The sequence below is a fragment of the Xiphophorus hellerii genome, chromosome 6 (genome assembly GCF_003331165.1).
Source record: "Xiphophorus hellerii strain 12219 chromosome 6, Xiphophorus_hellerii-4.1, whole genome shotgun sequence".
In the NCBI taxonomy this organism is placed as follows: domain Eukaryota; kingdom Metazoa; phylum Chordata; class Actinopteri; order Cyprinodontiformes; family Poeciliidae; genus Xiphophorus; species Xiphophorus hellerii.
Window position 1 is genome coordinate 4080379 of NC_045677.1, and position 26726 is coordinate 4107104.

At 41.9% G+C, this 26726-nt stretch overlaps 2 protein-coding genes across 6 annotated transcripts; one reads left to right on the forward strand and one right to left on the reverse strand.

Moving 5' to 3' along the window:
- Window positions 1–878: 878 nt before the first annotated feature.
- On the reverse strand, window positions 879–4274 carry kcnmb3 (potassium calcium-activated channel subfamily M regulatory beta subunit 3). Its single transcript, XM_032565488.1, has 4 exons — window positions 4172–4274; window positions 2788–2991; window positions 1753–1924; window positions 879–1531 (listed from the first exon to the last, which is right to left on the reverse strand). Exons 1-4 carry the CDS (start codon window positions 4255–4257, stop codon window positions 1163–1165), a joined length of 831 nt encoding a protein of 276 aa, XP_032421379.1. The 5' UTR covers window positions 4258–4274; the 3' UTR covers window positions 879–1162.
- Window positions 2986–24322, forward strand: mfsd8l2 (major facilitator superfamily domain containing 8-like 2). 5 transcript variants are annotated; one of them, XM_032565441.1, is made up of 13 exons: window positions 2986–4295; window positions 4401–4478; window positions 5984–8208; window positions 9407–9592; window positions 9815–9877; window positions 10837–10956; window positions 11169–11248; window positions 11607–11868; window positions 14275–14348; window positions 17809–18022; window positions 19758–19880; window positions 20048–20178; window positions 21632–24322. In XM_032565441.1, the coding sequence occupies exons 3-13, from the start codon at window positions 8133–8135 to the stop codon at window positions 21710–21712; spliced, it is 1410 nt and encodes a 469-aa protein (XP_032421332.1). In that variant the 5' UTR covers window positions 2986–4295; window positions 4401–4478; window positions 5984–8132; the 3' UTR covers window positions 21713–24322. The 5 variants fall into 5 exon arrangements, 4 of the variants coding, with proteins under 4 accessions (XP_032421332.1, XP_032421333.1, XP_032421335.1 ...); XM_032565442.1 differs by having other exon boundaries at window positions 7973–8208; XM_032565444.1 differs by lacking the exon at window positions 2986–4295 and having other exon boundaries at window positions 4368–4478; window positions 7973–8036; window positions 8112–8208.
- The last annotated feature ends 2404 nt before the right edge of the window (window positions 24323–26726 follow it).

The window sequence follows — 26726 nt, forward strand, 5'->3', positions numbered from 1 at the left end:
TCTTCTACTTGCTGATTTTCTGTCAGTACTCGATGTTTTTCTGGGGTCGGAAGTAGCTTCTTGTCGCATCGTTCTCTGCAAGTGGGTGTGAGTAGCAGATCCACTCACCCGTTCCTGTTACAAGTGTTGGGCGAGTTCTGCCACGGAGCCAGCGTGATTCTTGCGGCCTCCTCGGGAGGAGACACTCGTATCGTCCTGAAGTGTTCCTCACCGCCACTGAACCACATCTGCTCCTCTACGGTCGCAGTCATTCAGCTTATCCGATTGGTGGCTTCAGATGGACTCATGAGATGCTCATTATGGGATAAAGTTAACGGATCATTTCATGACAAGACAGAACGGCGTGTGATGCTGGAAATGTTTTTTTTGATGTGATACGGAGCGAACACAAGGCTAGTATCGCCGATACCGATACGTTTTATTTTTAAATGTCGTCATTGAATAATTAGGTGATTTGACTTCAGTTAGTTAATCATGATTATGAAAAATTACAGGACAAACATTTTAAACAATTGAGTGTTTTTTTTTATTAACTAACAATATAAAACAGTGTACATTGCAAAAACACAAAATCTTGCCATGTATTTTTAGTCTAGTTTTTTGGTGCAAATATCTTTGAATAAGACGAAGCTAACTTATAAGTAGTTTGTTTTAAGTTAAAAAAGTCCTTAATATTGATGAAAAAGTACTGGTTCCACTAGTAGATTATTTCACTTATAACATGGGAAAGATGCTTTGTTATAATAATCAGCCAATTGAAATAGTACTTTGTCATCAACATGAAGGAATTTGTAACTTAAAACAAGCTACCAGAACTTTCTGAAAAGTTACTTGTAAGAACAACATTAAGGCATCACTGGTAAAGCATACTTAGACTTGACAGATCTTTTTTTTCTATTACTTTACCACCATTGGCTCAAACTGAAGTGAGATTAAATAATCGGCATAAGATTTTGATCTTATCAGATTAGGCCTGACCTGGTCAATAACCAGCTCCTCAGGTATAACAGGATTTAGAAATATGTAGATCTATGGGGATTTAAACAGTACACTCTTTTTTTGACCAGTCAAGTGGTACTCTCAACCTTTTTGTTTTTGTGATCTCAAAGACCACAAAATGTCTCACTTCCTCAAATCCAACAGGTGTGTGTTCCGCCATAAGTCACAAGGTAGATTGCATGCTTGACCTCCGGAGGAGTTTGTACATTTTGCCCTGAGTGTATTTCAAAGTCCGCCTTCCTCCTCTGGAATAACTTCTCACATCAGTGGACAGACGGGCCAAGCACTGTGTCAGCTTCACAAGTCCCACTAATAAAGATCCGCCACCCAGCATCAGACAGGGCCACAGCAGTCCGAACAGCGCCCTCCGCAGGGTGTACTTCCTGTTCAGGATGACATGGTTGGGGTGCCCCTTTTGGTCACTGAAACACATGGAGCTGTTCTTCAGCTGGCCGTCCACCCACTTTTTTACTTTCTGCACTTCGTCCTGAAGCCCTTTTCTGTCCAGTTGGCACTTGGGGAGATAGAAACACTGGAACAGAAGAAAAACAATCCAAGTCCCTTGTTGCCTCAGGATCTGCTAAAACGGATGTGTCATCGATTCATGGACTTCAAGTCTTTAATTTCGCATCTATCCCGTCAGAACTAGCGCGACCATCTTTGGCCATTATGATCTCAGTAAGCTTTAGTGCAGAGTCGCACGTAACGTCAAGAGACCCAGGAAGTTTTGAATGATTTAAAAAAACCGTGTACCTCGTTTGGAAGGAAGACGGAATCCTCGTCAAACTGGAGAAAGGCCGACTCGTTGGAGCCGGTGACGCTGACGGTCACAGTAAGGCAGGGCACCGTGCTCACCCCTCTGCAGTCCACCCACTCTTCCAGGATATGAGTCTGAGGCAGGACACAACTAGCCTCCTCCCAGCAACTGGAGAACAGTCACCGGGGACATTTTAGAGAAGAATGACCAAAACCCTCTGGCATTGTAAACTATCACCAGTATGACAATAATTCTAGTATGTCAGATAGAATATTGGCATAAGAGGAACCAACTGAGTGAGCTCAAGCAAACCTTGCATAGAGACGCAACACTTTGGAGAAGAAAAGAGTTTGCAGATGTGGTGTAGCAGTTCCTTGACAAACTGAATGGAGTGAAATAATGGACTTACTGCCTTTTAGCCATATGTGGTCTTGAGCAATCTGTTACTTAAGCTCATTTTGTTGGCAGTTCTGTGGAATTTCCCACTGAGGTACCGTTTGGCCTATCTTTTTTGCCGAATGAGATGACCTACCATCAGATAACAAGTACCTCAACCAAAAACTCTCCTATAAGTATGGACTAACAGATCTCATTAGCTTCACACCCTTACAGACTTTAAAGGGTTACAAAAGATTTTGAGTAAGGGTAGCATCTTATTCAACTTGGTCTCCCAACTTTTTTTTTTTCCTTAATCACTTTAGTCTGTGCTTTTAAGGACTACGTAGTGCTACATCTGCCATGGGAGGTTCAGTTGTTAGCACTTCTACCTCGCAACAACAACGTCCCGGGTTTAAATCTTCAATGGAGGTCTTCTTATTTGGAGTCTGCTTGTTCTTCCTTCTTTCCCTGTGGTCTGCCAAAGAAGGTATAGTAAACGGGTAGATACATGGCACCTATTGTAGAGCCTTATTTTTACTCCAGCAGAGCAAAGACACATTCCGGAGTAGCCCACCCCGCTGGCGAGCAATGCGTGTTAAATACGATGTAATATCTCAGCCCCACCGACAGCTTGGATGTGAACACCAGTGTACCTGTCGATGTAAGGCTTGACCGTGGTAATGCCGACCACAAAGAACATGAGCACAGAGAAAGCCATCATGGTGAAGCCCAACAAGATGGCTCGTTCTTCTCCGACACTAGACGTAGGCATCTGACTCCGGGCCCCCTGGATACCCCTTCCCTCCCCTCTTTGGCTCCTCTCCTGCTCCTGCGGCGCCGATGTATGCTGGATCTCCCTGTGTCTCACACACACACACACACACACGCCAACCCACCCCCACACACACACACACACACACGAGGACATAAATCAAGCTTAAGCAACACAGCTTAATGCCACTCGACCTCAGATTTTATGCTGTGTATTGATTTACGCTGTAAAAGATGTCTGCTTCAGATTCTTTGAAGCAAACAAAGAATCTGAGGATGTTTAATCCACTTGAGGGTTAAACACCAAAATCATCTGCCAGTTTAGGACTTCAACTCTGACATTATATATATATATATATTTTGTAAATATGTATAGGAAGCTTTAAAATATATTAATTTGTTATTACAGTAGCACAATCTTGCACAAAAAAAATGCTTGAACACAAAACAAACAGAACAAATCAATGGATTTCACAGGATTCGTGCCGCCCACTGAGTTTGATGTGTTAAATTATTTCACAGGAGCCATGAAATGAATGAATACACAGTGAAATTATTATTAGATTATTGAATAAAGGATTTATTTAAAAAGAAATAAACACAAATTTTATGATTTAAATTCATTATCTAACAAGGTAGATTTAATTATTTTATGGGACATCTGATTATTTAATTGCAATTTCATAATTTCATGGTATATTGATATATTTAATAATCTAATGACATATAATTTAGTGCTAAATTGAATAATCTGTATGTTTTTATTTAATTCTGTCATTTTTATTTATACCCATCTGTTGTTAGTAGGTAGGAAATATAAGCAAATATAGCCATCTTCTTTTAGAAGAATGTTTTTCCCTCTACTTTCAAACCTAAAATTAGGAATAAAACTGTGGTAGACATTCCCACCCCCCCCCAAAAACCATAAGTTATCTTTTCTCTAAAAGGCCACGTAACACTCGAGGCTCGGAAGCTGTTTTATTTAGCCAGACCGAGGGCAACAGATTGCCTCTTTGGACTGCAAAGGTTGCCACAGACATCCAAGTGTAGATCTGGAACAAATAAGTCACAGTGTTGGGCAGTTTCACTCGATGCAAACATGAGCCGTCCGCGTTACTATTTTCACGCCGTCCCCAACGTCTTGCCAGCAGAATTTATTTGGTGAAGCTCTGCCTGCATTTCCAAGTGTTTTCCAGCCGTAATGAACTCCCAGCTGTGTTTCCTCCAGGCCCTCGCCGCCAGGCCCAGTCGATCATTTGCTCTTACCGTGTCTGCCGCCTGCGAGCACCGTGCAGGTTGATGTTAATGGGGATGCTAAACGACCTCCGGGGAGAAGCCGTGTTCAAGAACATGCCCGGCTCTATCTTGAGCCGCCTCCCTCGGCCCGCCGGTACCTGTATCCTCCTAACAAGGCTGTATTTCTTTCTCTCTCTCTCTGTATCTGGAAGTCAAATGTCCTTCCTGCGCCCTAAAAAAATCATCTCATGTCTTCCAGCGGGCAGCGAGGGGGATTAATGCACCGGGTTCCAGTTAATTCACCGGGGAACTTCCTGTTGTTTACCAAAGCTCAAAGGTGAGTACAAAATCTCCCACCCTTGTGTGTGTTTCTATAGAAACTGGTACAGGTAAGGCAGGTAGCATGTTAATAGGCTCTCACTTGGCCTGTGACACTCAGCTGGAGCTGTTTGCCATGAAAAGACTGAGCTTGCCTTTTACTTTTTAGACAGATTCAAAGCTTTCAAACAGGATAAAAAGTAAAAAATAAATAAATAAATAAAAACTCACCTGAGCACGTGAGTCCTCATCTTAATCCCTCTGACCTGGTGAGGCGTCTCAGATTGTCTGGATGCACTGGCTCCAGCGCAGGAAGCCGAGCATGTTTATATGTGTTATTCAAACAGTCAGACTCCCTTATATTATTTATGAATTTCTGAAAAGCAGATGGAGGTATTAACCTGTTGACAGTCGAGTTTAACAAAAGCCGCCCGAGGCTACGAGCGGCCCGGAAACACAGCAGCCATGTCTCACCCGCTTCACTCACTATTGAATTTATTTAAGCTTTTTCCTTTATAAACTGTATTATGTAGATAGCCGGAGGCGCGCCTCATTACTTCGTGTTTTGTTTCCTATAAATTTTAAAGTAGATTTGATCAATAATCCGCCAGGCTTTCTGAAGGTCACCGAAACTTTTTTTTTTTGTGTGTGCAAGTTTTCCAACAGTTTCTGGTTATATCTACCTGAGCTAAATAAAAAAAACATATTTCTTAATGTGAAAGCAAATAATAGTAATAATCTAACATGCTTGACACGAAAAATTTTCATACAGGGGGCCCCGGGTAGGCCAACAAAAATGTTAAGGGTGCACAGCTTAAAATAAATAAAAAAAAATTTAAACATTCCTACATTTCTATTAACTTTTTAATCTGATTTGTAATTTTATACATTTGTTTATTTATTGGGTGTTACATTTATGTGTGGTGTGAATTACATTTTTCAAGATCACCTCTTTAACTTACATTTTGTAACTTTCCAACCACAGGCCTCTGTGTACTTTATGAGACACACATACTGTAATGATGTAGAAAGACAATAATCTATTGTTATTAGTAGTAGTAGTAGTATTATTAAGGAGACACTATGTCTAATGGCAGCCAGGGCTGTAGCTCCACCCAGGTTCATCGCGCCCTGCGCGTGGGGCACCAAGTGGCCCCTGAAGGAACCAAAAGAATCAGGCTCAATCACTGTTAATTAATCATATTGATAATACATTTGACTAAAAATGTGTGAAGCAAGTTAATAGATATAAGAAATACATAACAAATTTTGCGCCAGTCTCCCCTGTCCCCATTATTTGTAAAGAATTTTGAAAACGTGTATTATTTTCCTTCCTCTGCACTACTTTGTGCTGGTTGGCCGCATCAAATCTCACTAACACACGTCAACATTTGCAGTTGTACTGTGACAAAAGCTGGAAAAGTTCCAGGCTGTGGAAGACACTGCAGGTGTTTTCTTCACCTTAATAATTAATAGTTGGATGTCTCAGAAATCTTAAAACACCACTTCTTTCTGCAATGAGAGGTTCTGAAAGGAGCCGACGTTCAAAGGAAGACTCTCAGAACGGCTCAAGAACCGCTGCTAACAGAACGCCTGGCCGCTTTGAAGCAAAACACAAAGACTGCCGATAAAAGTAAGAAGCAGGGAGATCAACCGCAAACTAAAAGCTCCAGAGGGTTTAAAAACAGACCAACTAGTTTTGTAGATGCCAATAATTATGACCAACCTGGTGTTGGATACCCAACTAGAAGAGTTCTGGTCATAGAAGGAGCAATAATGATAACCCTTTTCTACTTTTTTAGAAGTCTGCATTTGAAGTATTTGGGATAATTGCCTATAAAACTTTAACATTTTGGGTTTCCTTCCACAATCGTACATGTTTGCTAGAATTTTGGTCCTCTCCTCCTGGTGGAACTGAGTCAGATGTGATATCTGACTCGCTCACGAACACCCCCCCGCTCCCACACACACACACACACACACACACACTTTTCAGCTCTGCCCATCAACTTTCTGTCCGCCTGAGATCAGAAATTTGTGATGGCCGCTCCAGAACATTGACTGCGCTGTTCTTAACAGTAATAACACTGGTCATTATGGCCAAACAATGATGACCAATAATACAAACAATATTGTGGCCAAACAATAATGTGGTGTGATTGTGGTTTAGTCAGACCACAAAACATATCTCTACAAAGTGTAATTTAACCCCCTTGTGAAACCATAACCCCACACCCAGACAAATTTTGAAAATTGCCCCAGAGTGGGCGGAGCCAGGATACTTTGGGGCGTGGCCAAGTCAAGCAGAGGGGTGATGAGTGGGTCTTGTCAGGATGAGGGAAAGCCCTGTTGCCAGCTTAAAGATTTTGTTGCTATTGTTAGCGATCTTTCAGATCCCTCTAGTGACTTTATTTTTTAAAGAAGTGACTAGCAGCAAATCTAGCACCATTTTTTGCATGTTTTAGAGAGATTTATGGTGACGTGTGAAAGAGGGTTTTAGGCCAGACATTGCAGAATGAAACTCATTTACACCAAAATACCAAAATTTGTACAGAAACAAAACGGTAGCACCCTTAAGAACTAATTTAGGCAGCTTATTTGGAAAAATGTTTGGATTTAGTTTACTGTCCAAGCCTTTTTCTCTTAGGGTGCATTTGCAAACTATAAACTGGCTTTTTGTTTCTTTTGAAGTGATGGACAGCTCTGTGTTGATCCTATTAGATCTTAAGTCATTCTACGTTAAGAATGAGACTCTCCTATGACCCCTTAACTTGTGGGGTGCCACTAGGATCAGTTCTGCATCTTCGCAAGAGTGTTAGCATTTGCTCTGGGCTGACTGTGGACATTAATGTGGCATTTTTAAGGCATCGGGAAATTGTACCCAAGGCTGAACCAGTCTTGTGGCGTTCTCTTTCAAATGTTTTTGTCACGAATGTCACGATGTCACACAAGAAGCGATGTGTTTTAGGTGGAGTCATATTGTATGAACACTTTGGATTTTGCAGAAAGTGACCGACTTGAGAGAGAAAACATTTGTCTGATTAATGTCAAAAATTTGAAAGAAAGAAAAGTTTTTGTGACTTTTTCTAAATTATATGTACAACACCTTGTTTCAACCGTATATGTTTATTTAGATTTTTTGTTGTTGAGTTAAGTTGGTACGAAACTCCTTTTTCTGTAATAAATAAAAGCAAACACCTTTGCAAGCATACTGCATGCTGCGCCCACTTCCTTACAGGACGGCAGCAGAATCTGATGCTTTTCATGTAACTGAAGAAAACAAGATTAAAAATGCATTAAGCGCCGAGTTCTCTGCCTCACCTGGCAACCCGAGACCTTGCCTTGACCGTGAGGCTCGCAGCTTGGTCCTGCACTCGAGCAGAATTTCATCTTTAGCGCAAATGCCTAATGGAGTTGTACCGCTGCAATTATTTCAAGTCGGGCTGAACTGTTTCTGTGCTGCTGTGATATCTTCACACAGCGAAGTCCTCGCTTCTGTTGTCTTGTCTTTAGGAAGCCGTGCTGTGATCCTGTACAATGGTGTGACTTATTCCTCCAATTATCCGGGCCAGAGGCTGTAAGTGGACGCATGGTGTGTCTTGTTATCTTGTGGCGCCGCTGAACATTTCACGACAACATGTACTCGGTTCAGGGCGGCGAGTAAGTCAGCACAATGGAGAATCACCAGAAGAGGACTCTAACTTTCCTTACCATCGGATTGATATTCATGCTGAGCGGGATAGAGTACGGTAAGTTTTTTCATATATTACCGTTGAAACTTTCTCCTGGTAGTGCACATCACAGATAACATGGCTTCTGTTTGAATGTCCGGTGTGCAGTGCTGCGTTAACAACCCTCCACCAACCTTCACATTGCAACCACAAGCTGAAGGGTTTCATTAGGATTCTATGTGACAGACCAACACAGTAATGCGTCACTATAGCTGCGCTTCCATTACAAATGTGGGCAAAATTTGTTCTTTTTTAAAAAAGAAATGTTGAAAATCACAATTGCAGTGGCTCCATTAAATAAGAAACGTGATTAAAGTCACACGTGAATAACGATAAGTTCGCACGATAAGTCATTTGCTAGCATGCTGCGTCATCCTCCTCCTACCACTTCCTGTCTTCTTATTTGTCTTTTCCGCCAGCAGTAACGTCCCAATTATTCATGACGACTTGTGTGATGTGAAAAAAGTGTTTCACATCACTTTTTTCGGCCGTATCGATTTCGCAATCGATACGGCCGAAAAAACCACCTCATCCTGGCGCCAAAACATTTTTATTGAAAAATACGTCTGTTTTGATTGGATTGCAGCGCAGGGCATTCTGGGTAAATACAACCAAAACAAACGCTAGCGGGAGAAATGGCTCGTGTCTGTTTTTTTTGTTTTTTTAAACCAAAGACAAAGAAGAACTGCCCCAACCACTGAAATCAGATACGGATTCCATTTTTGTTTAAGTTTCGTGAAAAATGAAGTTGTGCCTAATGTGTTCTTCAGAGGTTTTCATGTTGTCTCCTTCAGTAGTTATTGGTGCAGCGCCACCATAATTGAGGAGGTGACCAGGTTTTTCAAACAGTTTGGTTGATTTGAAGTCTGAAAAACGACCACGCCAGCTGAAAATGTGACAAATGTTGCAATTTTGGTCTCCAATGGAACCGATTCTAAAGGACTATCAAGTCTACAGAGTCTAACCCAGGGTTGTTCGGGAGGTAAATACGTAAGAACAACATGCTTTTCAAAGCTCATTTAGTTTTTTTAAAATATTATTTTTAGAAACCATGTGCTTTTTCCTTCCATTTTACCTTCCCTGCACCACTTTGTGTTGATTTGTCACATAAAATCCCAACAAAGAATGTAAAAAAGGTGGAGCGGTATCGGTATTTTTGCACCAATTTCATCTGTAAGAACTCTTCTCTTCCCCTGTTCCTCTGCTGCGGTCCCAGCCGTCATTCTACCCACAATATGGAGGTATTTGCAGATTCTGGAGGCTCCACCTTACTTCTTGGGTCTGGGCCTGTCTGCCTTCAGCCTGAGCGCGCTGCTCACTGGTCCTCTTTTCGGAGTCTGGTCGGATCGAAGCAAAACCACCAAATCCATCATCCTGTTCTCCAACCTCTTTGAAATCGCTGGTGAGACTTTTACTTTTCACTGAATGCTACGTTATGAGATCTTGACATGTCGTCTCCTTTCACCAGGAGGTTATGTGATACTTAAAATCAAAAAAATATGGTTCTATAATATCAGCAAAGACTCAAGCTAAGCATACATCCAGAGTTATACTTTCTAAGTGAAGCCTTCTCTGTCATTGTAGAGCCTGAATGCTAGCATTGTTCTTTTTCATTTGTCCCCAGGTAACTTCATGTATTTTATTGGCTATTCAAAGTGGCTGTTATTATGCAGTCGGCTTGTAGCAGGTAACACACTCACTAATACACACAAACGCTCACATTGGCATGCATGTGAGTCATGGATTACTCACCATCAAGGACATTGTTGAACTGTGCCAGGTGTTTTGGTTGGAGTTGTTGGCAGTTTGAGTCTTCAGAGGCAATTTGGTGTGAAGTTTGCAGGTTGTTAAAACATTTTTTCCGTTACATCTGGTCCAACTACATCCGCCTTAGAAGTAGAGGAGTTGGAGACCTTAGGTGACTCTTACCTTTTTTTGCGTGCCGGAATTAGATCCAGTACTTCTGAAAACCCGAACAAATCAATGCGGTCACAATAAACACACTATTCACTCTCTATTTTTGTACAAATCAAGTTTGAATTTGTTCAACTTTTCTATCGGTAGCATTTGATAAAAAAAAAAAGTACATTCTCTTCATTATGTCATAATGTTATTCCTTCATCAAAAGTGCTTCCTTGAGTCTTTAATGCTTGTTTGGGGAAATCCTCGAATCTCCCGTGGCAACCATCCAGCTGTCCAAAAACACCTGGGTGGACCTAGCCTGCAAGGGCGAAGCTACCAGTTTGCATGCTTCTGTCTCACAGAGCACACATCCTCAGTGACTCCCCCATCAGCTCCTTCAGACTAGCCAGCAGCAATTAGCAAACGCCTGGTAAAACTGTGCATCTGCTGAGCTCATTATAGGAGCTACTTCTCAGTGCAACGCTGGTAAAAACGTTAAAGGGTTAATAAAGGAGCCCTGTTGAGATGACTTCCTGAAGGCGGAGTTCCAGAAAGAACTGGGGTTTTTGAAGAGATAGAGGCAAAACTTTTAAGGCATTAAACTACTAAGTCAATTTTTTTTAAAGTCAAATTTTAATATATATATATATATATATATATATATATATATACAGCAACAACTGCAGATGGATAATACTGCCCCTTTAAGCTGAGATGAACAGAAATATGCTGTTTTTCTTTCAGGTGTGGGTGCAGGAGCAGGCTCCTCCATCTTTGGCTTCCTAACCCGGAGCACTTTGCCAGAGGAGCGCGCCGGTATCTTCGCAGCCATCATGGCCTGTCGTCAGGCCGGCCTTCTCGTCGGTCAGTTCCTTTCCTCCCTCTCCCACCTCTCCGCACCCTGCTCTGTATTCCGGTGAAACATCAGACACCGGGAAGGATCCTTTGGCTTTGATGTGCAGTTTGATCTGCGAGGAGAAGAGGCCTTTCAATAAAATCACCTAGGTGTACAGCTAGTGTCTTGTGCACGTCCTCCGTTTGTCTTATCTTTAAAGCTCTTCCTCCCGTCTCTCTAGGCCCGGCGTTCAACTTGTTCCTGCGGCTGTGTGATTTCAAACTGGGGCCCTTTGCTGTGAACAAGTACACGTCTCCTGGGGTAACCGCATCCACACAATCAGTAATCTGAGGTTCTCCGAAAGGCTCATGAATAAAGAAACGAGCCATAGAAATAGTCGCTCTGCATTCTTGAACTCTTATGGATCCCTCCCGCCCCCGCTTTGTTCTCTCAGCAATAGAAATAAAACAATATGCGGCAAAGCTCAGGCTTGTAACAACCCGTGTCTGTCTGTTTCCACCCCACCATGCCTTAATGAAACACCTGTTGCACCGATTCAGCCAAAATGAAATGTAGAGGCCCCTCCTTCAACGCTTGCTTCAGTTTTCCACATAATTTGTAGCTGATCTCGCGTCTCGATGTTTCAGACATCTAGGATTCAGACGTGTGTCTTTTTCAGATCTTCATGTGTCTGCTGTGGACGCTGCTTCAGTTCGTCGTCCTGGCCGGGTACTGGGACGTACCGCCCATAAGCTCGCAGGGGGGAGTCGTCCTGTTGGAGATGAAACAAGAAGAGGAAGAGGAGGCGCCCCTGATGGGGTCAGACGAGGAGGAGGCGCGTACCTACAGAGCCGTCGACTCCGACCAATCGGAGACTTCGTTCGCGTCGCAGAGAGCCCACGAAACCTCAAACCCTTTTAAAAACTTCAGCGTCAGCAACGGTGAGCGAATGGCTTGGCTCGGACTGACTGAGCACTGACTCTCTACTTTCCTCCAGGCTATTGGAGGCTTCGTGTAGGAAGAGGCGTCACAGCCGATGCACAAGTTCTGAATCTGCTTTATTGACTTTCCTTGCAGTCACACAAACGTGCTCACAGAGTTACATTGACTTTCTCTGCTCAGAAGGATTTTGCGCAGCGTATCAAATCAGATTCTCTTGTATTGACAGGACTTCTGTCTGTATGTGTATGGAAAAGCAGAAAATACATATAAATGATGTTAGGCGTCCTACTGCATTAGCCTCAGTAATGATACATACAAGACGAGCGGTGATTGGCTGTCATCATTGATTATCGTTTGTTGCTCTTTGAACGGTTGTGTGCAGGCGTGTGTGTGTGTGTGTACTTGTATATACTACACACAGAGGACCAGTTTCACAATATTTACCAACAAAAGCAGGTCATATGTGGAAAGTAAGGACCTGTTTTCTCTGTCCTCACTTTTTTTGTTTGTTTCACTTTGTGACATCACCACTTTGAAGGACCTAAATGCATCTTCCATTACCGGCTGTTACACGTGTACTTAAAGAATTGAGGAAGGATATTTTTACCCATCACATGATTCATTTCTTGTTTTCTGCTTGCCTTTCACAAGATCTGGCAACGCTGATCAGTGGGCGCTGACTGGACACATTTGGGAACAGCATACTTACATACGGCAACAACAGGAAGCAATGCTAGAACTAACTAAGTAAGTAGGATGTGGTTGACTTGTACTAGTTGGAAACGACTAGTAAAAGTTGTTTCCAACTAGGTCTAGGTTTTGTCTAGACCAGGGTTCTATAATCCAAGGAGCCATTTTTACTCTCCTCATTTTGGTGTAATCTCCTTTAAGGACCGAATGGGTGACTACTCTAGAAAACATCTCATCGTCAGTCTGAATGTTTGGAGAGGTTTAGGGTCATGGTTGTCGGTCAGGCCCTCTACTGCTGATGAAAGTCGATACGGTGTCCCAGTAAGGATAGTTGTAAATGACTGTGTGTGTGTGTGTGTGTATGTGTCAAACCCTCTTTATTGATCTTCTCACTCTTTGAAGTTGAGGCAAAGAGAAGGCATGCAGACCTTGTTTATTGACTGGCCTGCTGTGGTTGACTCGTGGATGAAATTCAGACAGAATTGGTAAAGTGACCAGTGTTCCCATCGATTCCTGTTTGTTCTGAAGAGAATCTGCCACACTAGAAACCCCGCCGCTCTGTTTAGCTGTTACAGTGTGTCTGGTATTCGCTCCCTTGAATTATTGATTCTCATGGACTTTTTTTTTTTCTATAGCTGTGGAGAACCTTTGAAAATGTGGCAGAGCATACGTTTTCTTTCATGAAGTCCTGTCTCTGTCAGGGGCCAGGGAGAAGAAAAATAGTTAAAAATAAAATCACTGTGATTTTTAAATTTTTTTTTTAACTTTTTGGCTTTTGAATTGCTGTGGTGTTTTTTTTAAAATAGTTTGCTTGTGGTCTTTACAGTTCATTTGGTTAGAACTGGATCGACCTTCCTGTGCATTAACAGAAAACTGCAGCATTTTGGTTATTTTCTGAGAACATCTACAACACTTACTGATCCAGTGAGAAATGTTGCAACGATTATTAAAAGAAGAACTGACTGAAAAAGTTTGAATTTATTGTAGATGTTCTCTAATACACATTGGAATCATTATAATACATAAATACGATCCATCCATCAATCATTTTTATTTGTTGTTCATCAGTCTCATCTTATCTATCTGTGAATGGAAGGAAGAAATCAGGATCACCACTCTGGACGTCTGACAGGGGAAGCTTCTGACCTTTCGACATGTGAAATGTGTAGGAAATACATTATCGAGTAACTTTATCGAGAAAATCTGTAGTCAACATTTGAACCTATTCTGGCTCGTATTTGCACAAAACAGCAGCTGCTTTAAGACAGCATATATATATATATGTATATACTGTATATACACAGTAAAAGAACGATTTACAAAAGCTGAACTCCAGTAAACAACAGAGGGGGGGAACAAAGACATCTGAACCAGAGCGGACCACTCGCTGTAATATGGAGGCTTTTCTCCAGCCATCTGGTGAGAACATCCAAATTTAGCTGCGAGCACGGCTCGTTTTCCAACCCCGCTTCGTCCATACGGGAGCTTCTGTTCCAGGAAAAGATGGGACAGAGACGTGGAATTAACTAAGATCTATTTATCTCTCATTCTCACAAGAGGAAAACCTCCAACTCACACTTGTCCAACGCAGAAGAAGCTTGGGCGAGGCTCTCGAGTTTTCGCTCCGCACCAAACTTTTATCTCCGCATCGCGTGCCAGTCGAGAGCTTTTCCAGTCGATCTTGTTTGCTGATTTTTCTGTCTTCGACATTACAGAGTTCCTGAGAGAAGAAGTGGTTGTTCTCCTTACGGCTCAGTTCATCACTCTATTCAACCAGACAGCGCTGGAGGTGAGGAGCAACCGTTTCGATCTATCAACCAAAAGCTTGCAAACATTCTGCTCAGTTTTTTCACTCGGGGGCTAGAGCAGGAGCGAATCCCTCCGTGAAAAACTCAAGACACTTAATTTAGTTTTTATAGATTCTTGATCAAATAAACACAAAGTAAAAATCAAGTAACCTTTTCTCAATGTTAGGGTGAATTGGGGTGAACGGTGCTAAAAAGTGTTTTTGCTCTTTTACAGATATATTCTGTTGCGGATTTTTGTTCATTCTGCACCTAAATGTTTCAGATCATAAAAAGCATTTTTACAGTCTTTCTTTTTGGTGCATTTCTCAGAGCAGAAATGAAATTCTCAAAACTACTTGTTCAATAAAAAAAATAGAAGCAGTTTCTCATTTCTGTGAGCAAGAGGCAAATGTACGGCCGCGCGCGCGATTATGTACAATTCTTTGCTTTTTCAGTTATGTCATGCTGATCAGTCTGTTGAATAGTCTCGACCTCCACAACAAGCGGGAACATGCAAAACACTTGAACGGGTTGTCGTAAAATGTCAATCGCATTTTAATTCATTTTCATTAAACTCTTTTTTTTTTCTAAATCTGTCCTGAATTGGTAAATAACTGCTTGGTGAATCCAGGTTTTCGTCAACATAGGTAAACGTTTGAAGCATCAGATCAACAAATGATCAACCAGTTGTCTGAAAACCTCAAAGGTACATGTCTTGAACCGTCAGTTGGCAAGTATATAGTGTATATAGCCAGAGAAAAACAGCATGTTACATTTCGGACAATGGAAGGACGAGTAGTTGGATGGGGTCAGCACCCAGACAGGAGAGGAAGAGGAGTGAGGCTGTGGCAGAGGAGTTGGAAGGTAAAAGAGAAGAAGAGGCTGAGCACATCTGCCAGTTCCCACCAATCCGACATCATCGCATTATGGTTTTGTGATCCACAACAAGATGCTATTGGAGTTCCTCTCACCCTACTCCTTATTCCTTAACTTCATAGAGGAGTTTTTCTCATCATGGAGATGGAACGTATAAGAAGTTCGTCAACAAATGACCTTCTCTTGCCATTGATCTCTCATAGTTACAACAGTTCTTGTCATCAAAACTGTAGCCATAGTTTATGACAGATCATCCCTCCAGAGTACACTGTTATATTGACAACTTGACTACTCAGTTTGACTGTAAGCAAATATGCGTTCATTGATACAGACATTTGCTTTTGAGAGATGAACTGTGGCTTTTGCAGACAATCCATGGCGTTTTGCTGTTCATATGGATAGTTTGGAGAAACGCACTTACTCTGTTTTGCGAATGTCTGAAACGATTCGAGAAATGCACCGAAGTGGCTGATGAAAAACTGTCAAATTTGTTTGGTGACGTGAGACCCTTAAAATTGTTTGATTAAAAAGCAAGCAGACAAAAAAATCTGTGAGCGGGGAAGCAGTCTACAGCATGCGTCACATGCCTCCTGTGTAATTGTCTTTAATTAGTTCAAGGTACCCGAAGTCATTTGTATCCTTTTGGACTCGCATCGATTTCTCACCCAGATCGTGTGCTGATGACGGGACGCTCAGACTGCTGTGTGAAGTCCTCTGGAGCACATCCTAAAGATTTTCAATAGAGTTCAGGTCGGGGCTCTGCGGAGGCCAATCCATGTGTGAAAATGATACCTTCATGATGCTTGAATCAGTCTTTCCCAGTTTCAACCCCAGTAGGCCCATCACTCCCATTGTCAAACATCCCACTTCCCTTTGGGAAAAGTAGAAATCCGACTATGTGAAACCTGGAAGTCAGCTGACTTTAATATTGACACCAAACATTTGAGTCCAAAGCTGACCAATTACAGCAGCTCCAAATCATTAAATTGCCCACTCGCTATGATGAACCCATCATTTCTTCTTCTAATGTGCTTATCACTCTGAAACTCATTATACCACACAACCTTATTCCATTGACCAGGGTTCTGTCTTTACTCCCCACATAACGAAACCATTTCTTTATTTGCCTCACAGATTAGTGGCTCTCGGGAGGCCAAACAGTTATTTAGTCACAGTACACTGAGTTCTCTTCACACGACACGTTAAACTCTATACTGGACTCCTTTTGATTATATTTAACTAGACCTTTAGATGGTTTCCAAACACACGTATGCCACTCGAGTTTCCTGTCAGCCGGGTTTTTTCCCCTCAAAGTTTCTGGTTCTGTATTTTCAATTTTAGAATTTCATTTGAAACTGTACTTAATCCAATTTTATTTACAGACTTTTATTTCGCTTGTAGCACCTTATGAAACTGAGTGACATGGTTTATTTTAAGGACATCAGAAAAGGTCGAATCATTTTCCCGAACTGCGTCATTGACAGAAGTATTGATGACAAAAGTTGGAAACAGCTAGCTCAGAAACCGACCCGCACTTTCTCTCTCCTGACGTGTTTGGTTTGATCAAGTTGCCTGAATTCACGCCACATCATTTGTACCTGTAGGCCATGAACGGCGTTTTCTCTAACACTGAAGAACACCTACAAAAGTCTAGATGCTAGACCATTTTATTCGTACATGGTGTCGGCTACGTGATCATGTGGCACTTTCTCCATGGTTACTATTGATTAGATGTGTACCTTTTCCATAGCGCTGTATTTGATTATATTTTACCAGACTTACTTTCTAATGAAGAATATGAACGTTAATCATGTTACCTTGCCAGGTCTTCCAACTGACGGCAGCTATCCATCTCCGTCTTTTTTCCTCGTCAAAGGAAATAACAAGTTTGCTTTGCGTCCTTGTCTGTTTGTTCAGAAAACTGCGCACAACTCTTCGACCATTTTTACAGTGAAATCAACTAAATAAAAGCGATATTACGCTCCCACCTGTGCCCTTCTGGTGCCATGGGAGGAAAAAAAAAAATTGTGGCGATGACCCAACTTGTGGGAACGACTTGTTTCATTCGTGAGAATGATTTCATATCTCTTGGGAACGACTTGTTTCATTCGTGAGAATGATTTCATATCTCTTGGGAACGACTTGTTTCATTCGTGGGCACGACCCACGAATGAAACAAGTCATAAGTACCGTAACTAAGTTGTCGATACGAGTTTGTTTTTTTTTCTCCGTCTGGTGACATAGGAGAGACAAAAAGACTTGTGGCCACGACTTAATATCTCATGGCCACAACTTGTAATCGTTAAGTCGTTCATATGAAGTAAATAAGTAGTTCCTATTAGATATTAAGCTGTGCCCACAAATTAAACAGGTCGTTTCCACTTGTTATGAAGTCGTAGCCACAAGATATTAAGATGTGGGCGTGAATTGATTTATTTTTCCTCCCATTTCACCAGACGGGCTCTGTAGGTGCGCTTTCTCTGTACAATGACGTTTTGCAATCTTGTTAGAACCAATTTCACTTTCGCCTCCAATTTCTACTAAATCTAACCCTGTCTGTTTATCTTTAACCCCCTCCCCCTCCAGACCATGGTGACCCCTCTGACGCAGCGCTACTTCAGCTTCGGCGAGCTGGGCAACAGCCTGATGTACGGCCTGTGTGGGGTTGAGGTCATCGCGGGCTTCTTCTTCGTGCGCTGGCTGAGCAGCAGGGTTGCGGACCGCGTGGTGCTGGCCGCTGGCCTGGTCATCTGCTCCACCGCCTGTATCTGGTGCCTCGTTTTCCTCTGCAAGCCCCGAGGTGCTGACCTGCCCGCGAAAACACGCAGATGCACCCGACGAGCGCTCACGTACACTCAGGGAGGGACTGTCTCGGAGCCAAGTTGTCTTTGTCTGACCGGTTGTTGGTGTGCGGAGCTGGAACTGGGTCACCCGGCAGATGAAATGAATGAGCTCTTTAAATGATATCATTCAGGCTCTGGTGGGCCAGCAGGAGCTCACGCAGGCAGGCAGGCAGGCCGGATCCTGTGTGCTCGTGTTGGCCTGCGTCTGTTGCAGCTCGTCACGTTTATCGCTCTGATTAACAGTGACAGGTGCTGGAGCCGGGTGCAGCCTGGGTACATTTAACAGGATTACAGTAATCTAATTAAAGGGGGTGGGGGAAAGCTATTTGTTAGAGCGTAGTCTACATTTGTTCTGTATTTGTTTCAGTTCCACTTAAACAAACAATAGCGTCAAACTTATGGCAGATAGATAGATACCTGAGCAGAGAAAAAAAAAGGATTTCCAGACTCGGTCCTCTGAGGGAGCGGCTTAATTTGCAGAACTGCCTTTTCATCGTAAGATCATAGACGTTCAAGTCGAACAGGAACATCCAACCGTTCGAGTGGGCACAGATTCCCACAAACATGTGCATGATGCAAGGCAGCACAGAGCAGAAACGGAGTGGCCGCCAGCTTGGCAGAGGTTTTATTTTGCAGACAAGAGCTCTCTGTGGAGGAGCCAGCCCGTTTATGGAGGAGAACCTAGAAACCAGTGGAGAGAGAGAGAGAGGGGGAAACCAAGATACACCAGCTGCGTTTCCACCACAAATGTGCCCAGATCTTTGTCTATGTTCCGCTAACATACACAGAACACAACTTTGCAATTGCAGTGTTGACATTAAATAAGAAGTAAAGTTAAAATCACACGTGAACAAACTTGTTCATGCGTTAAGTCATTAAAAAACATTTGAGTGACAGATGTAAACAGTTACTTGAGATGTATCCATAATTTGGCGCTCATCATCTATCAGCCGTCAGAGGAGACATCGGCGTCGTGTTCAGGCTTTGGCGCGACAAGCCTCGCCTGTATTGGACTTGTGCGCGCCGATTTTACAGAAGAGCTATGGATTCAAAATGTTTCAATGAGAAACTCGTGACACAGCGTGATTTGTGTGATGCAAGAAAAAAGTGTTGTAGTTTCCATTGTAGTTTCGCGAAATGCAATACGGCTGGAAATACAACCTTTTCCATAAAATGACGCAGATTGAAATAACGAAAATAAATTTGCTTCATGGAAACACAACAATTAAAAAAAAAAAAAAAATCACCTTTTTAAATAAAAACGTCTTGTATTTGTGCGTGTCGGAAAACTTAAATGGAAACATTTTATTCGCATCACACGTGTCGCATGATCAACAGCCGGATGTTACTACTGCCGAAAATGACAAAGAAAATGACAGGAAGTAGTAGAAGGATGATGGAGCGGCAAGCTTTTTAATGACTTATCCGTGTGATTTTAAATGTGTTTCTCATTTAATGAAACACCACAATTGCAATTGTGTTTTTTCAACATTAGCGGAATATGGACAACGCTTTGCTTTGCTCACATTTGTAACGAAAACGCGGCCAGTCGCTCTGCTCTGGCCGCTGTCTGTGGACACTTAGCTGAAGAACAAAAACAAGCAAATCTATTTGATAAAAACCTGGAAAAAAAAAGTTGTACAGAACTTATATCCATCGATTTCATTCCTCCGTATTTCCCGTGCCTTCCAGGTGGATTTGAGTGGCAGCTTTCAACTTTCATAGTGGGAGTTTTCCTGCAGCTGCTGGGGCTTCCGTTCGTGGCTGTGTCTCAGGTGTCGCTCTTCTCCAAAGTCACTGCTGAGAAAACTCAAGGTGTGCTCATGTTATGTTGTCAAGATGTGCAAACAACAGATTGTTGCTGTGCACATAGAATTGTAAAAAAAAAAAAAAACCTCGCAAATATGGTATGTCAAAGCCATATTTTAATATCGGCACAAGTGAAATAAAAATGAATATTTTTTGTTTTGCTTCTCTAAAAGGGTTCAGCCAAGGTGTCCGGCGCTCCGTTGGAGGCCTGGCTACCATCTTGGGTCCTTTGTGGGCCGGAGGATTGACCAACAACTTGTACATAATGCTGGGCCTGATGCTGGCTCTGCTCGTCATGATCACAGTAAGTAGAGCTGGAGCCTTTGACTGACTGGTGAAAACGCTGTTAAAGGGTCAATAGCAGAGCGATGTTCCGATGACTTCCTGTAGGCGGAGTTTCGGAAAGAGCCGGCGTTTTTAAAGAGCCAGAGTCCCAATTTTAAGGCGTTAACTTAAAAAGTCACATTTCTTTTAAGTCGTATTTGATATATACAGCGTTTTCATAACAAGTGAATGTAACATAGTTACTTGATTGTGCTATAAAATGGCACTATGTGTCTGGAAAACACAGGATTCTGCACCTTTCAGGTTTTGGCTGTTGTGTTTTGGCTTTTGAATTTTGTTGACCCTTATGAGCCACTGTATGTAGCAAAGATGCACCTGGTCATCAAGCCTAAAGCACACAACCACATTTTCAGGACTCAAAAGAAAAGCTAACCTCACTTTAGCAGACAAAGTGAAATACTGACAACTGGAGTGGGGTTTTTTTTGTGAGACAGGCTTCATTTGACTAGAAACATCATAGAGGTTTAATGTTACAAGAGCACCTAGCGCAAGATCTCATTACACCTTTAGTAAAACAAGCTACTTCCCACAGTTGGCTCCCCACTGTAGATGCACCCATTAGGATATCTCGGCAATGATTGTGGCTTGCTTTGTGCACAGTGCAGATAAGGTGGAGTTCAACCTCTACATAAAACATTTGGTATTAAAATGTATTCAACATTATCATCTTCAGTTCTACAGTTAAGACCAGATTTGTTCACACCCCTTTAGCTTTAAACCAACTTCAAACCTCAAGAACTGCTGTCTTAGTCAAACGGTCGAGGTCTTTCGTGAACAAGTGGTTCAGTTCTGTAGAGGCCTGCCAGCGACCCATTCATTTGATTTCGGTGAAGTGGAGAAGAGCGGCTTCTGAAAGTTGCAGGACAGTCGGTTGTGAGGACTGGACTTTGGTGCCACAGCTGCCGCAGGGTGATGCCAAGGAAAGAAATTAATGTTAAAATCTAATCCTGTCAGGGCGTGGGTGAGCATAATCTTAGTCTTAACTTCAGATTACAGCTTCTAAACAGTGAAGTACGATGTTTTCACCGAGCTGCAATCTATTCTTAGATTATGACCTGTAGACACGGTCTCTTGGGGAAACCTGGTTTTTGTGGTCACCGCATTGTCTGCTTCTCCTCCAGACCTTAAATCCTTTTTTTTTTTTTCCAGTGTTTAAACTTAAACATCCCATTCATTGGGCCTTTAACCGGCCCGCTGTGATTAATAGTTAATTGCCTCGATCAATAGCACTTTGTCTACGTGGGGATAATGGTGCGACCCAATGAGTGAAAAAGCAGTTACCGCTAGGTTTTTTTTTTTTTTTTCATTTTAAAGCAAAATCCTTTGCTCAGCATGTCATTAATAGCCCACGTGTTGTTTTACTCAAAGGGCCTCTGTTCTCTGTAGCCACATGCCGCTGTTTGTGTCTGCAGGTTATGACAGTCCTGTCCTACGAGCGGCTGGCCGAGCCGAGGGTGGTGCAGTGTGCCCAGAGCGCCGACAGCGGAGGGTAGAGGAGCGGGCCGAGACGGACCGGGGGCCGGGGGGGGGGGGGGGGGCCTGCACTTCACTTCACTTCACTTTAGAGAGAATAAATCCAAGTTTCCTGAAGAGGAAAGCGCATGAGCGCGGAATAAAGACGATCAAAAAGCTTTGCACACCGTCTCCCCCACCAGCCTGCATTAGGATGAACCGCATTATTCATATTACCACCAGATAATTAATTACATTTTACACAAGGGGGCACCATTGCTCTCACGTTGAGTACTTACAGACATAATTGTAGATGAAAGCTATTATTTTTAAGGAGAACTATTTATACTCCCCTGTGTAAGTGGAGAAAAAAAAGCTGTTTTTTTTTTTTTCTTTCTTCCTTTCCTGTGCGACCCGTGTATCAGAAATGTGTTTTTTTTTCTTCCCCCTGTGAAGAGGAAAGCTCTCTCTGAAAATGAAACGGTTGACACAATGAGTGCAGAAAGTGGAGTTGTCAACATCTCAGCGGCTTCGTGTCAAGAAAGCTGACAGGAGAAGAGGGTCAAAGACAGCGATTCTTCACCGATTTATTGGTACCTTTCTTTTTTTTTCCTAAAAAGAGGGGGAAAAAAGCGGAACACACACACACACACACACACCCACACACACCCACACCCAAAAAGACTTGGATGTAATTACACCATGTTACCTGAATTCCTTCCTGTTCGGCTTGAACAAATGAGACACTCATGAAGTTTAAAAAAAACAACAACTCAATACAATAAAAAATACTTGCTAAATTGCCAATTCTATCCTTTTAACTAAAGGGAGCAAATAAAATTTTAACAACATACATTCATAATTTACAATTTGACAAGGTGTGAGTAGTGTACAGTCAGCTGTTCTTGCCTGTGTTCTCCTCTAGGATGTGCTGCGCTACACATCAGCAGACGAGGGAGCAATGCTGTAAGCAACATCAAGGCATCGTCGATTCTCTTTGTAGAAACGAGTGTTGGTTCGGCTAGTCTCTGTGTTTTTGCATAATTGCAGATAAGGCTCAGTAACCTTTCCAGTTTTCCTCGCTCAGCATGTGATATTTGCCTTCTTTTTTTTTTTCTTTTTCTTTTTTTCTTTTGCCCAAAATGGAAATTCTAATCTCTGGGACTCAAGGACATAATATATATAAGTACTTTTCTGCCCTGATCAGCGTATTGAGGTGCTTGACATTTGAAGGGAGATAACAGAGTGCACAGATTCGGGTCAGGCTAGAATGTGACTCACTTTGAACAGCGGCTCTGTCTTCCAGGACGCGTCTCTCCTTTCCACTGACGAAAACAGACAGTTTACGGTGAACCTGCACTTCAATCTGCGGGGATTTATTTTTCATTTGGATATTTATGGCTAAGAAGAAGAAGGGGGGGAGGGGGGAAGCACAGCTAGGTAGCATTTAAAACAAAACTGCTTTATTCTGCTCTGACAGAAGCTTAACAAACCTGCTGAGTGACTCGCATCGCTGCTGTCTTTTTGTTTGCTGTTTTGCCGTCATTCTGTGAACATTTCAAAAGCAACGCGGCGTTTTTAAAAGGCGTCACGCGCTTCGCTCCACGTCCAAACGGAGATAAACGAGGAAGTCGGAGGGCCTTCGTGGCTTCACGTGAACCGAACCAGCCGGCTCAGCAGCCGCGGCGATGAACATTTTTTCTTTTAAAAAAAAAAGATACACAGAACAACCATTTGATGTAGGGGCAACCAATTATTTCTGTTAGCCAAGGACAGGCGTGCGTCGCTATGGAGATGGGACTTTGGAAAGGATGGTGGTGGTGGTGGTGATGGTGGGGGAGTTAGCCAGGGAGCGTGGACGCAGTGGATGTTTTGGTGGAGCAGAGCGTGGAACCTGTTCCTGCCACTGAGATGAAGCAGATACGGCGCAGTAATTACAGTTTTCCTCCTCTGCTGGAAGGAACGTTTCTTCTTTCAGTTCAACATTCCATTAGGAAGACAATAAATGAAAGGCTCTGTACACTGTACTGGGTTTTCAACCCTTTTAAAAATATATATATATAGACGATGACAATGTTCTGATGAATGAAGGTCTGCACGGTGGAAAGAATAGGTCAGATAATTACAGAAAGAGGAAGCTTGGATCGTCTCAAGTAGGTTCTGTGAAGAAGTTGTGAATCATTACTATCTTACCTTCGGTAGATAAGCGTTTTATATACAGTTTGGATTAAAGAAAAGAAAATGCGCAGCCTCGGAGAGCTGGTGATTTGTCAGGGCCGCAAATTTCTTCCATCTGAAAAGAGTGGAAACAGATTAGCAAACACTATATTACTGCAGTCTGCACAGGCCTGCAGCTCGCCACACACTATGTCACCTACTGCAAAATTGAACAGATTAAGTGTTTCTAGTGAGATAAAAAAAAAAGAAGAAAATCAATAAAATAGCAACCGTTCTATAATATCTTTATTTTTTTACCCTACATGTCTGCTTTGTTGCACAAGTTGTGTTTCACCCAAGTATTCTGTACTGTGAAGTATCACTGTCTTTGTTGGACGGATGTTCCGATCCAGTTCAAGGCATCATCTCAGGTTTCCAGTCAAGGCCTTTTAAATTACTTTTGTTCGAACATCTCATTAAACTTTTGGACCCTTTTTTTAATGTACTGTCAGTGATTTTGTCAGAATCAACCGCTGCAAGCTATGTGATACATATACAGTACAGACCAAACGTTTGGACACACCATTTAATTCAATGAGTTTCTTTTATTTTCATGACTATTGACATTGTAGATTCACACTGAAGGCATCAAAACTATGAATAACACATGTGGAAATATGCACTAAACAAAAAAGTGTAAAACAACAGAAAATACCCCTTATATTCTAGTTTCTTCAAAGTAGCAACCTTTTGCAGTGATCACTGCTTTGCACACACTCTGCATTTTCTTGATGAGCTTCAAGAGGTAGTCACCTGAAATGGTTTTCACTTCATAGGTGTGTCCTGTCAGGTTAATAAGTGGGATTTCTTGCCTTATAAATAGTCATGAAAATAAAGAAAACCCATTGAATTAGAAAGGTGTGTCCAAACTTTTGGTCAATACTGTATATACATATATACCGTATATTATATTTTTTAGGTGAATTTTGCAAAATCTAAGTGTATTTTCAGGTTTGCAGCTTTTATTGACTGCGCACATCACTTTGATAGTTCCATAAATCTTTTTTTTTTTTCCCCAAAGCAATTACATGTTTTCAGTTTTTACAGTGAAGCTGAAGGTTGAAGAAGTTCCTGGTCTATTTGTGTCTTGGCATTTTCTGACCAGAGAGCATCTGAAACGCTACACGTTCAGTTTTTAGATGAACAAAACAAGTTTATGATGCTCATAGGAATATGAGCCTCTATGTTCCCATAGAAGCTCAAAGTATGCAAAGTTGCTTTGAACAGGTCAAACTGAAACATGGTGGAATTCTCTAACACAGAAGCAAAACATAGGATTTTCACAGGACACATTTCACTGTGATGAGGAATATTGTGTCTGATCCAAAGGTTACCAGACACTGAGGCCTGACTGAATTCAGTGGTAGTATCACCTCGGTAAATGCTAATGTGTTCGTGTGTAAATGCACTGATGTACATTTGAGAACAGAAAGGACTGGATTTTTTTCAGCTTGCATTGTTTTTATAAAGAAGCAACAAAAAAAAAAACACAGGAAGAAAAATCCTCCTGTCAGTCACCGTTGTATGTTTGGTTGAAGAAATGGGTTTTATAGTGCATTCAATTTTTACTCAAAAGCTTAAAAAGAACAAGGAAAATGGTCACAAAGCAAACAAACTTCCTATTCTGAGTGGAGAACTTGAAGATTTCTCATCAATCCTCATCAGGCTACTAGTTCACAATGCAGTGATAGCGTTGGTTTTCAGCTAGTTTTTAACACTTTAGTCAGTTTGTATCACATTAAATCTGTCACATATTATACCAAACAACCTCTGCTGGTAAAAAGATTAGTTTAGTTTTGGAATTTACAAAATATACTAAAGAAATACCCCACTGTTAGCATGTGTCGCTAACAGTAGTTAGCTTGTCGCTGAGTCCAGCTGTTAGCATATCCGCCCCTCATTTAGAACATGTTTAAATCGGGCTTCAGAGCTAACCAAGTAGACACTGGCACTTCCTGTTTGTTCACTGACGTCTGCTTCAGTTTCTAAGGGAGTTCTTGAAGTACATGCTCATCATTTTTGAGTGTTTCTGCTGAGTACTTGCCAGAAAATGAGCTTTGTTTGATATCAAGCTTTCCTCAGAGTATGATTAAAAGGAAACCCAAGAACAGCAGCGCATATTTGTGAACCATTAGACAACATTATTAACACTTGATTGATAGAAGGCCATTTTGGGTTTCTGAGTTACCTGGTGATGAAACCAAAGAGTAGTCAATAATGCAGTACTGTAAATATGACCGGACCTATTTCATATTTTAGTAATATTCAGTGAAATTGAGTATTCTATCTGATAATTTCTTAATTACTCAAGTAATCGATGTACCTGCATCACACCTAGTGTTTCTTTTTCCAATAAGAACTACGCATGCTCATATACCAGTAGACCAGCTACTAAAGTTCTTTTTTCTCTGATTGTCCTTTCTCTGAAAATTGTGACGCATCGACTCAGACATATTTGCGTCAAGTATTCTTTTGAATCAATTCATTCAAGGATTCATTTCAGCCCTCGTTGTAAAGATTACAGCCGCTGTTGTTGGATGTACCGAGTCCTTGTTAATCCTTCATGTCCATTCATTCTGGGGGTTTTTTTTCCAGAGACTTCCTGTCTTCATTTAGAACCTACCTCATATACCGGTCTCCACTTCCTGCCTGGGGGTCCCCAAGTCACACACCAAAGTTTCAAGGTTATGAATCCAGCACCTTATAGAAAAAAACAGATAGAGTAAGTTGGAGATTCTAAAGAAAGTTCCTCAGAAGCAAAATTCTTTGAACGTCACGCAGAGTGACAAAAACACGAAAGGCACAATCGACGGCCATCAACTTTGAAAGCTGAAATTT